This window comes from Papio anubis, chromosome 11 (assembly GCF_008728515.1).
Source record: "Papio anubis isolate 15944 chromosome 11, Panubis1.0, whole genome shotgun sequence".
In the NCBI taxonomy this organism is placed as follows: domain Eukaryota; kingdom Metazoa; phylum Chordata; class Mammalia; order Primates; family Cercopithecidae; genus Papio; species Papio anubis.
In genome coordinates, this window is record NC_044986.1 from 73,045,973 (window position 1) to 73,058,855 (window position 12,883).

General features: G+C 42.5%; 1 protein-coding gene across 4 annotated transcripts in view; it reads left to right on the forward strand.

Moving 5' to 3' along the window:
- The window catches only part of LRMDA (leucine rich melanocyte differentiation associated), a 1,152,373-nt gene that overhangs the window by 984,005 nt on the left and 155,485 nt on the right, over positions 1-12,883 (forward strand). For 2 of the 4 annotated variants that reach the window (XR_002524550.2, XM_017944526.3), the window contains one exon: positions 7-559. The exons of 1 other annotated variant lie outside the window; for it this stretch is intronic. Coding sequence is in view for 1 of the 3 variants with exons in the window: in XM_017944526.3 (XP_017800015.1) it covers positions 7-68 (62 nt within the window). In the remaining 2 variants the exon portion in view is untranslated. Of the gene's footprint in view, positions 1-6; positions 560-6,187; positions 6,225-12,883 lie in introns of those variants that run through there. One more of the 4 variants, XR_002524551.2, reaches the window with a different exon arrangement.

A 12,883-nucleotide genomic window follows, 5' to 3' on the forward strand; every position in this document is an offset into this window, starting at 1 on the left:
CTGCAGGAATGTCAGCTGAAATACCTTGCTCTTTTCTACACATTTCTGAATCAGCAAGATGTCAGTGACCTGGAGGGGCTTCCGGTGAGAGCCGGAGAAATGATTAAAGAGCTGGAGATGCCGATGATCCAGTGGGTGTCTTCTCTCCGCACCGCTAGAACTGACTTATGGGAAGACAGTCAAATAACTAGATATGTGGTGTTTGGCCCAGGGCAGACCAGAAGCTATGGGGTAACTTGTCTCCAATGGAGTTGCCAACAGCCAATAAATTATTGTGTCTTTTCCTCTCCAAATGGACTGTCAGTCTACATATATATATATTCAAGTCTTATTGAAAATAGTTACCTCAAATTTACTTGCACGTATTTTCCTGAGAGTCTGTGGAATCAATCCTCATTGCTGCAGGCCCCCAGAAGTTTTAAAACAGCCTCTGCCATGCCACGCAACCCTACTTACCCAGAGAAATTGCCTTCCTTCTTTTCCCTCAACTTGTCTGGAGATGAAGAGGGTGAGATTGAAACCCCTTTTCTTTTTTTTTCTTTTTTTTTTTTTTTTTGAGACGGAGTCTCGCTCTGTCGCCCAGGCTGGAGTACAGTGGCGGGATCTCAGCTCACTGCAAGCTCCGCCTCCTGGGTTTATGCCATTCTCCTGCCTCAGCCTCCCGAGTAGCTGGGACTACAGGCGCCCGCCACCTCGCCCGGCTAGTTTTTTGTATTTTTTAGTAGAGACGGGGTTTCACCGTGTTAGCCAGGATGGTCTCGATCTCCTGACCTCGTGATCCGCCCGTCTCGGTCTCCCAAAGTGCTGGGATTACAGGCTTGAGCCACCGCGCCCGGCCGAAACCCCTTTTCTTAGAGACACGTCCCCTCCCTTGCTGATTTCTGGCTTCTCTTTTGGGTGTGTGAGCAAAATCATTTTTTTAACCATTTGTCAGGGGGCAGATGGGAAATCTGTCTTTCCCATTAGTTACCAGAAAGTGACCCCAGCAGCTGTGGAGGGAATCAGTCAAGCCATTGCTACCAACCAGACCAGGGTGGAGAAGGAGGCCGGATTTTGCTCAGTTGTCACAAGGTCCCAGGCAGCTCCCCAGGAGCCCTGGAGCCTATGAGGCCCTGTTTTTATTGGCCATGCCTGTGGTAGGCTGACATCCTTCACTCTGAGCTTCAGGCCAGCCAGGGAAGGGGGCAGGGGCCACTAGGATTGGGAAGCTTTCGTACTTTGCCCTTAACACTCCATATCCCTGTTTAATTAATTTCCTAACTTTGTGGGGGAAAAAGATGAAATAAATAAGGCCAACTGACCACTTCATAATTTGTTTCTGAAGCTTGGCTGGACATAAAAGTCTCCCTTCCAAAACCACACGGCATAATTTATTTTACGATTCCCTCTCGGCACCAGGTCTGGGCTAACCTTGAGTTTGGAGGCTATGCCTTCGCTTCCTGGTGCTGGTGGTCACAGTGTGTCCTTTCTTGGCAGTGGCCACGGGCCCAGCAAAACAGACCTCTGAAAGGCGAGCAGATTAATCATTCTGAAGGCATGCTCGCCTCAACAGTTCCCCTGCAGGATGTCTGAGAACCAGAGAGAGGGGACTGCTGTAGTTCACAAGGGGCATAGGGAAATGCCTGAAGACACAAAAACAAGGGGGTGAACAACAGAAAAAGAATGAGTGCTTTTAAATTGTACATGCTGGAGTTTTCACTAAACTGAAAAGTATTACAAAAAATATATTGCCACTCCTAGAGCACAAACTGTGATGAGTCCAACCTTTTTATTACAATCAGGCTTTCTCTAAATATATTATGCCCTGCAGGTCAAAATGATTTACTTCTCTATTTTGGGACATCTGAGTTCTATTCTACTGTTGCCAGTATGTTTTCAGCTGTGCCAGAACTGAGCAGGTCTGCGGCTCCTTTGTAACATCAAAACGGAGACATTTATCATTGAGATTTATCATGGGACAGCCTGCCAGATGGTTTGGGTATTTTAAAGGTGAACTGTTTGGGCCTTGATTAGCTCATGCGAACTTCTAGCTAAAGACAACTCTATCAGCTGCTCAGTGAAAAGACACTGATGTCCCCCTCCCCCTAGCTCCCTCCCTCTGTTCTTCTAGTAATGCAGAAAATATTAATGTAATGGCAGATGTGGCATAGATTGTCATTTCAGGAAGAAAACCAAGCCATAACCAATTCCACTGATTGCATTCTAATTATAATGTGACCTCCTGTTGCTTTGCATAGAGGCAGTATTCATTTCAGTACACCACTGTAAAACTTGCCTAGTCAACGACCCTCAAAGGGGCAATTGTAAGATTTAAGCTTGGATTTTTTTGCTCATACCAAAGTCCTTTATTCTGCCAAGCCTCTGCTGATTGGGCCAGAAAGAATGCATTTGATTATATAGACTAAACTTATTGGGAACAGAACCTCTGTGCTTTGAAATGCTTTTCATTCAAATTACATTCAGACATTCAATCAACATTGATTATGATATGGATTGGCAACAGGGAATGCCTTGGGTTTTTGGTCTGGCTTGAAAGTTTGTTGAGCTCCATACCAGATAACAACTGGGAAGCCAGCTGAGTTTCCTTAACCTTTTCCATGAGTTTCCCAGAAAAGGATGGTTTCTCTTGGGAGGCCAGGAGTTCCTTATTCCCACTTGATTCAGTACTCCAAGATCATTTCTTTACTTGGAAAATGTGGGTCTTTGGGGCTTCCAAATTTAATTAACCTCTGAGAGCTTTGGGAAATGTATGTTCATTTGTGTTTATGTTAATAAAGTAGGTTCTTGACTTTGTGCATGAAAATCTAGGAGAATGCATCTTAGATTCAGATTCCAGGTCTAAAATTTTGTATTATGGAAGAAAGTGATCATCACTGATTCTGGTCATAGACGTTGTCTGTGTGATTTAGGGCTAGGCTTGGTTTTCTCATCTGCAAAATGAAATAAAGGTAATCCCAAGGTTAAATTTATAATATAGTTGATTTGGAAATACTAAGAAACAACATAGTATTGTTATTATTATTATTTACATGTCAGTGTATGTGCTTGTGTTTTTGAGGGGCCTTTGCCTGCATCTAGACCTCTCTCTGTCTCTGGAAAAATCCTGGTGGGATCAGTTTTTTAAGTAGTTGGCTCTTGGTAGACTCGCAGACATACTAAAGTTTTTGTTTTGACTTGAAGGTCCTCTTCCGGCCCTTCTGAATAACTTTAACCTAAAAGTCAGGCTAGAATTCCCGTAAGAAGAGAGGAGTTTCCAGAGCTTCCTCATTCCAAGCTATAAAATCACTGGAGTTGGCTCCATTTTCTTTAGCCAATCACATACCATGAGCTGTCATTTGTGTACAGATGTCTCCCAAATAAAGATTTCCAGCCTTCATCGCGTTCCTGAAATTTAGCATTGCTAAGTATATGGTCACCTTGAATAGTATTCTAGGATCTCGAATTCAATACGTTCTCTTTTTTTCCCCTAAAACAACAGCAACCAGCCTCTCCTCTGTTCTCTGTTTCTCTTAACTACTCCTCTAATTCCAGTTATTAGAGTTCAAAACCTTGGAAGTTTTATTTTCTCCCTTTTCTTTACTTCCCACATAGAACTAGTTGCCAAGTCCTGTGAATTATACCACTTGAAAACATCCATTCTTCCTAAAGTTACTGCTTTATCATTGAGTCTAATCATTTCCTTCATGGCCTATGTAATTTAGTCTTTCCACCAATCCAGTCATCCTACCATGATGTGGCAGCAGCTTCTAAGATGGTCCTCATAATGCCTGTTATCTGGTGTTCATACCCTTGTGACATCTCCTCCCCTTATGTGTGGATGGGACCTGTGATTTGCTTGTAACCAGCAGATTATCAAAAAAAGTAATGGGACGTCACTTTCATGATTAATTGACATAGGATTGTGACTTCTGCCTTAGTAGAAAACTTTTTTCCTGCTGATCTTGATGAATTAAGAAGCTACATTGGAGAGGCCCACATGGCAGCAGCAAAGGGTGGCCTCTGGCCAACAGTCAGTAAGGAACTATGGCCCTTTACCCAAGACCCCACAAGAAACTGAATCCTGTCAACAACCATTTGAGCTTGTAAGCTGCCCCAGTCAAGCCTCAGATGAGACCCCAGCCCTGGTCTGTACCTTGGTAGCAGTCTTGCGAGATGCCTGAAACAGGGGACACAGCTAAGCTGTATCCAGATTCCTGACCCACAGAAACTGTGAGACAACAAATATGTATTATTTTAAGCTGTTAGATTTGTGGTAATTTGTTACCTAATGGTAGACAGCTATATCCTAGAGCAGCTAGATTACTGCCTGACACTGTCAGGCTTTTGCTCAGAAATACTCAGTGTCTTCATGATTCTTTGTCTTTGGCCTTGAACTACCTATTCAAGCTGTTTTCCAATTCTCCTTCCTGAGCACAGTTACCTCTGTACTGTTCATATTTCTGGCTTTCTGCCTTTTACCCTTTGCTGACATTGTTACCATTTCCTGGATTCTCTTTATGACTAAATCCCATATCTTTTTTAAAGGCCCACTTAAATGTTGCCTCTTTCATAAAACCTTTTGTGATCCGTGAAGCTGTATAGATCTCTGAGCTGCCATCGTTCTATACCTCAGGTTCTTTTCATTTTCTACCTCACAGGGGACTGGCTTGAGAATATTGCTGTATCTGTACTACAGGTTGAGTAGCCCTTATCAAAAATACTTCAGGCCAGAAGTGTTTAGAATTTGGGATTTTGGGGGAGATTTTAGAATATCTGCATTATATGCTTACCTGTTGAGCATCCCCAGTCTGAAAATCCAAAATCTGAAATGCTCAAATGAGCATTTCCTTTGAGGGTCATGTTGGTGCATAAAACATTTTGGGTTTCAGAGCATTTTGGATTTTGGATTTTCAGCTTAGGGATACTCAACCTGTGCTAGGCTGCAGATTATATGAAGGAGGCTTCTTCTGTTTCATCTTTCCATGCCCTTGAGCTTCCAATATAATGACTTAATGGATGGTATGCTCTCAGTGGATGAGACTCAATGGATGGTACGCTTCAGCGACTCAATGGATGGTATATTCTTCTTGTTCATGAAAAGCAAGCCAGTGTACCCACAAGACAGCAAAATAGAAGTGGTTTGTGGAACTCTTGGTTTATTTACTTGCTTATTCTTGTATTCATTCCTTTACTGCATACCAGGCACTGTCCTAGGGGCCGACGTGGACTCATGGGCATCATGCTTAGAAAGACACCTTGTTCTTGGGGTTTTATGTTTAATTAACATCACCATTTTCTTGAGACTCTTAATCATTTTATTGAATCTGTTTTTTCTTAGTGAAGTCCCAGAAGATAGTGGGGTATATGCTGGGGCTCAGGGAATTTACCAATTTGCCTGTGCCTTCTGCCTCCCTGACACAGATTCTAAACCACTTGTTCTCCTCACCTTCCCACCATGGCAGGGGCCTGGGCACAACCACAGGGAGAGTTGGGGTTGGGTACACATGCCCTGTGTTCCAGGTCACAGAGTAAGGACCCTGGGTACCTGGGAGGATCTGTACTTACTGCTAGTGAGGAAACGATATTAAATAGCAAATACTATGACAGGTTGAGAGAAAGAGAGGAGATCACGAGCGAGCTTACAGACGAATAGGAAAAGCTTTTCTCTTGCCTTTTGAACAAGTGCCTGCATTTTCATTTGTACTGGACCCTGGAAATCATGTAGCTGGCCCTGACTTGGGGTATAGTGCGAAACTAAAGGGGCAGGGATACAGCTCTGGCAGCAGCAGGGGTGCGGTGGAGGGAGACAGCAAACAACAGACAATAAATAAGATGATTTCAGAAAGTCGTAAGTACTATGAAGAGAATCAAATGAGGTGATATGCTGGTGAGTCCCTGAGTATGGTGCAGGAAGCATGTTACCTTAAAGAAAGATGATGAGGGAACTGTCCCTGAGAAGGTGGCATTTGAGTGGACATCTGCAGGAGGTAAAGAGGTTAGGCCAATCCAGGAATATGGGGCAGTTTCTAGGCAGAAGAATGTGCTAGGTCAAAATCCTCGGGGCTGGAACAAGCTTGAAATAGCCAAGAGCTAGACACAAAAGCCAGTGCTGCAGTAGCCTAGAGACTGTGGAAGAGAGGAGGCTTGGGGCATTTACTAAGGCAAGATGAAGCTGATCCTTTATTTTATTTTATTGTTCTTTTTTTAGAGCTATGTTCTTGCTGTGTCACCCAGGCTAGAGTGCAGTGGTGGGATCATGGTTCACTGCAGCCTCAAACTCCTGGATCAAGCAATCCTCCCACTTCAGCCTTCTGAGTAGCTGGGACTACAGGCATGTGTCACCACACCTGGCTAATTTTTCATCTTTTTTTGTAGAGGTAGGATCTTGGTATATTGCACTGGCTGGTCTCCAACTCCTGGCCCCAAGTAGTCCTCCTGCCTTGACCACCAAAAGTGCTGGGATTACAGGCAGGAGCCACTGTGCAAGGTCCAGCTGGTTCTTTAACACCAACACCATACTGGCCATAGTGAGGACACAGCTTGCCTCTGGGCTTGTCTAGGTCTGTGATCCTGTATTTTCATACCTAAGAATCACTAAGGAGGGATTTTATAGCAATGCACTGTCCCTGCATTTTCTACCTTAATTTAATTCCCTTTTCTTTGTCAACATAGCTATTCTGCATTCTTTAAAATAGAGATATTTTTCAGGGACGTGTAACTTACAAGGATGTAAATAATCATAGGCAGGCCAAGGAATGTGTAGTTCCTAGGGAGAGCTTTGCGAATGAGATTTGTTCCTTTCACAAAGAACCTCAAGGACTGTTGGATTTGTTTCAGAGGTCACAAATGGGCACCTTATGGCCCAAACTGGGGCCCCAGAAGTGTTTTATTTGTTCTGCATGTTGCCCTTCATCAAACAGGAGTGCCCCAGCAATGGCCCTGTGCTCCCCAGATAGCTCTGTCCTAATCTCTCCTGTAGTCTCCTGCTTGTTCTTCTTCCCTTTATGCCTGAACTCATCTTTTTAATTGTTTCTCATTAAAAAAAATTCTCCACTGTATAGTGCAGATGTGGAAATGTTGGCATGTGCATAGACCCTGTACCAAAAACCCAGCAGAAGAATCAGCGTCCCTGAGATACTTCCTCCTCATCCTCTTTGACAAGCACCTCTTGTTGCTGATCTTGGAAGTCAGAGGTGGGAAAAGGCAGGTAAGAGGGTCAAGAAGTCAAAGTCCTAATTCATGCACACCTGGGCCCACCTATCTGCCGTGCCCATTCTGTGGACTCCCTATATGTAGATGCTAACCCAGGAAGCCCCTTGGGGCCAGTGGTGCATGGCTGGCTCCCTTCCTACAGGCTGTTCCTTTAAAAATTAGGGGCGTTAGCTGAGAAGAAAATTAAGTAATTTTGTTATTTTTCCTTGATAATGCTAAAATTATTAATCTTCAGAGATAAGTACTGTTCAGTGCATAATGAGTTCGAATTGTTGATAATTATAATTTTGAGGAGTTTCAGCTTGCTGTCATCCAAGTAATTAAAGGGGTGGGACCAAGGTTCTATTTTGTTCATGATGGTTGTGCTTCTGGTAAGAGCTCTCTCTGTGTGGCAAAAATGCGCTCATTCTAGTCACATGGTGCAGTGAAAGGGTTAATTAAATCAAGTAAAGTAATCCACTGGATTGTGAAGAGTTCTCTTTTCCTAATTTCACCCCCTGACCTTCTGTCTCTTCCTTAAGATCTTCCCATTGTCTTAGCAAAGCCGAACACCCTGAATGGCGCCCACTCTTGGCTGATGAAACAGACGCAGGATGCCTGGGTCCTGCCTGAGCCCAGGGAAGAGGCTCAATTCCTTTCCCTCTTTCGCAGCTGCCCCCTTCACCCAATTGCCTGTGAGTCACCTTTTAAAAAATGTCTTGCATATACTAGCACTGGACTAAAAAAAATTGAACCAAAAGAAAAGAGGAAGAGAAAATGGAAAACTAATGATTCAAGAAATCACATAGCACGAGATAATTCTATTTTGAAATCACAGCAGTGGCACCCAGAGGCGGACGCTCCCCAAATTACTGGTGAAAACTCTTTGATGTATCCAGTTGTAAGAAAGCCCAAGGCACTTTTTTATTATTATTATGAGTGTTTCACATTCCCCAAAAGAAGCATTTAGCAGTAATTTTTAAATGTCTGTATGTGAGCAAGCTAAAATAAATAAATAAATAAATCCCTAAAAAATCTCCAACCCTAAATGTGCTTACTTGATGGCTGGCTTTGACTTATAATAAAAGCCAAGGTCTTAAAATGGTGTATGAAGCACCCGTGAGATCTCTCTGCCCTCATCTGCCTCTTTCTCTCCCCTGGCTCACTCCACTGTAGCCACACTGGCTCACCGGCTGTTCAGAGACACACTGGACATGCTTGCTGCTCAGTCTGTTCCCTTACTGTATTCCCAGTCTGGATGCTGTTTCCTGGGTATCTGAATGGCTCAATTCTTTCTTTCCTTGAGCCGTTTCCTCCAAACTTCTCACTGAAGCCTTCCCTTGCCATGCTGTATAAAACCTCAACTTCCTACTTTTGACACTCTTAAAGAGACTTTGCTGATGTGATTAAGGTAAGGATATTGAGATGGAGAGATTATCCTGGACTATGTGGGTGGGCCCAGTGTAAAAATTAAAATCCTTATAAAAAGGAAACAGCAGGGATAAAACAGGGAAAGGAAATGTTACAACAGAAATAGAAGTTGGAGTGATGTAATTTGAAGATGAAGGAAGGGGCCACAAGCCAAGAAATACAGGCAGCATCTAGAAACTGGAAAGGCAAAAGGAAATTATTTTTTTCTGGGGCCTCCAGAAGTAACCAGACCAGTTGACACCTTGATGTTATTAGCTCAGGAGATCCTTTTTGGACTTCTGATCTCCAGACTGTAAGATAATAAATCCATGTTGTTTTAAGCCACTGAGTTTAATTTGTTACAACAGCAATAAAAAACTGATAGAGTTGGCAGGACCCAGACTCATAAGACCCCAAAGAATTTGACCATCTTGGTCCCCAGTTCTTCTGTACAATCTTCAAAGTTTCCATTTTCTTTTAGGATTTCCTTTCTGACTTGAAGACAGAGGAAAGAAACCTTTGCAGTACATGCATTCTGGTCTCCTTTTGTACCTGAGGCCAGCTTTTGTCACTTGGTGCGATAAAAGCTGCATTAGATTTTGATGGGAGGTGTGGTGCCCAGGTGTGTTTCAACACAGTTCAGGTGAGGGACAGGGGATTTGGGGAGAAGCAAATGCAGCCCTGCCAGGAACAGTGGGCTGCTGCTTCTACAACTGTGTAAAGGACCAGACTTGTCACTATTTTAATCCAAGTAGACAGTTCTCGCCTGTCTAAGGATGTGATTGACTGGTGGTGTCTTTTCATGGTTATGCAGCAGACTGAACTTCAGAAGTCAGAGCTCACAGCTGATGGGATGTGTTTGTAATTGGACCTGGTAAGAACTGGACCTCTAAATGGGGCAGGAAGAACAGTGGAGACGATCACACTGTGGCCTTTTGCTAGTTATTCATTCATAGAGTTCTTCCTGTTTTAATTCTGAAGGATGAAAACATTAAAAGATAATTTATTCCTATACTTTCCTCAGCCCCTGTGCCTTCCTTTCTCCTTTTCTGTGTCTCTTGCTTTATCTTTCTGTTTCTGTGTCATACTTTTCCCTGACCTTCCATTTCCTGAAAATTATCTGTATTTGTGAGGATAACCTTAGCGCTTGAAACTTTTTCCAGCTTTATTTTAAAAAGATGACCATTTTATCATGCAGTCTGAAAATCCAAAAGTGTTCTCTGCTCCAAAGGTTCTCTGCTCTTATTTAACTGGCCAGCAAGGAAAACCCACAAATTACCAAACAAGAGGAACAACAGGAAGCACTGATGGAGCTCATTTACATCTGCATATGTTCTTTATTTAAAACCAGGGGAAGTGCTGAGTGGATGGGTTTGGGAAATATGGCCGGCATTCCGGAAAGGGCGGCTGTGCACAAGTCCACACATCCTGCGGTACTAACAGGCGGAAAGGGAACACCATGGAATTTATGTTGCAGTGCCATCTTTTAATGTCTGTTCTGTGGCATCTTCATTAGGTCCCAACATGACCCACAAACTGTTGACATATCAAAGGCAGTAGGTAGAGAGGTGTGAATATCCTAAAAGGGCTTCTGATGAAAGCTACCCTATTTTCTTATATTCTAAATACATGGAACAGAGATGTTGGGATACGTACACATTTGGGTTTTATTAACAAAATAGCAGTAAGATGTATAGCCAGTTAGAGATACCTGTTAAGCCTCTATGTTCTAAAGACATATGTTCCAGCCTCTCATGGTCTTTTGGTGGCACAAAATGTTTCCTCCTGAAGAGGTGAAAAGGTGACCACAGCGGTCCTTCTCGCTTTGCTCTGCCTCTGTGGCTGTCATGGGAGTGGAGTTGGCTGTGACATCTGCCCTGCCTTGATACACAAGGCTGATTCAGGGTGGGTTGTCAGGTGTCCTTTCATTCATCATGACCTTGAGTATGTCCCTTCTGAAAGCAGGCATACATGGTGAAAAAAGGGGCCTTCCTTGGAGCAGATTTATGAAGCAAAACATGAAACCTTATTATTGGTCCGTAGAATGAGCCCAAGAGGCCCTCGAGATGGTCTTTGATTCTACTTGTATTTTAAGGTAGAAAAACTTCAAAGTTTTAAAAAAACTCAGAAAGGCTGGAATAATTGGTCAAGATCTCAGTACAGCTGAGCTATAGTTCACTCAGTCATCTTTCCCACTTCACCATCTGCCCATTCATGCATCCTTTCATCCCTCCATCCACCCACAAACATTTGTTGAATGTCCATAAATAAGATCCAGTCCATGCCTCAAAAAGCTCATGTGCACAGGAAGGATGGGAATGTAGGGCTGTGGATTAGGTGTTACCGCAGAGATGTGGCAGCTGAAGGATGCACAGATCGAGGAGTGTGCACATCAGCCCGGGCTCTGCGATGGAGAGTGGGGGAAGGTAGGGTGTAATACTCAAAGTTGCTGATATGTCTTAAGAGAAAAATAGTTGTTTGCCAGGTGCTCCATATGTGGGAAGACTCAGTACTATCCTATTTCTATTTGCTTTTAAATAATAATAAGAAACTTAAAATTTCTGTTGTTTCATTGATTCTCTCATTCAATCAAAATCTGAGGACCTAAGATGCCCAGAAGAGTTGGAACACACACTCTCTACTTGAATGGAGACTTGGCAAAATAATGAATAAATTAATGTTCTAGAAGTTACTGGGACCAATTTTCATCCAGTGCAAGAATAACTTCTAAGTTCTTCTCAACCTTGAGATTTGATGAATTAGAATAACGAACCTTTGTCTCATTATCTCATGCAACTCACAACAACCCTGTAAAATAGATTTTATGATCACTGTCAGTTTTATAGGTAAGTAAAAAGAGATACAGGAGGGATTAAGAAATATGCACAAGATTCCATAGCCAAAAGGTGACCATGTAAGAGCCAAAACTGTCTGCTATCCTTAAATCCTAGGTTATTTCTTTTGCATTACTTTGTATTGCTTATACATAGTTGAACTCAATAAATGACTTCATATAGGCAGGGCAATTTCTTCATTTAACTACACTTAATAGGAGACCAAATTAGAACATTTGTTTTGAATTAAAATATGATCTTTAAGACATTCCTATTAAGAAGGGCCATATGTTAAACATAGAATTTTAGATTATCAGAGCTGGACCTTATGCAAGGAGATAATAACTCTCAATACAATTAGTCAGTCATTTTCTGCCATATTGCAGATGAGAGGGAACACAGTTTAAAATCATAACCAAGAATGCAAGTTTCCCTACTCCTACCAGTGTTATCTCAACTAACACTTATTGCTTTTTATTTTATTCGGCACCTGTAAAGATCATAATCCAAAGAAAGGAAAATGCAGAACAGTTGGGTTTGATGAGAGTCTGAGCTTGAGAAGGGTTTGGAGCATACAATGAAAGTTCTCATTCCATGGTTATTTGAGTGTTGGATGAGAACACCAGCGCAGAACCATGATGATGTCTGTGGTCAATAGAGAGCACCGGGTACTAGCTGGGTTTGGTAGAGCCCTTGTAGAACTAGAGAGAGGGCCTTAATGGTCATCTAACTATGTAAAACACTCACCTTCGGTTAGTTCTGCTCTCTAGTGATATTTCTGACCTCTGTGGAGTTTATTTAAAAGCATAATTCTCATTGATTATGTACTGATAATTATGTTCTCATAATTCTCATAATTCTCATTGATTCTGTAAGGAAATGTCCTATGCGCGTGGTTCTAGAAATATAAATTACTCCTGTCAATATTTAACCAAAAACCAAACTTGGTTCTTCAGGCACCAGGGCAGAGACTGCTCATTTATATTGATGTGATTTTCACTAAATAAGAGCTGTAATGTTTGAGGACCAAACTGTCCAGTTCATTTCCTGCTTTTTGAAATTACCTCTGAAGTTTGCCTTTTTTGTTTTCCCTTTTGTTTTTCTGCTGGGTTCTTCTTTCTCCTCCAAAGCCGCAGGATTCCTGCTACGTTGCTCAGTTCTACTTTCCACCTCCGCTGCTGGGCAATTCCTTCCTTCCTCACTCCTGGAAAGAAATAATTCTCCTCTTGACAGCTTTCCTTTGGTGGTTTACATACTCCCCTCATGTAGCAGTCACATTATAAACATAGACAGATGACTTTGGAACCCTGGGCTTATTTTCTCCCTATTGTGGTACAAGACATTTAGCACCTGGTAGGAGCTCAAAAAATATTTTAGGAATGAATGAATGATGGAAGCAAACAAAGAAGGAATATTCGCCTCTCATTACTACCATCTGGAGACTCCAAGGAGGCCCTATGGTTCAGTCT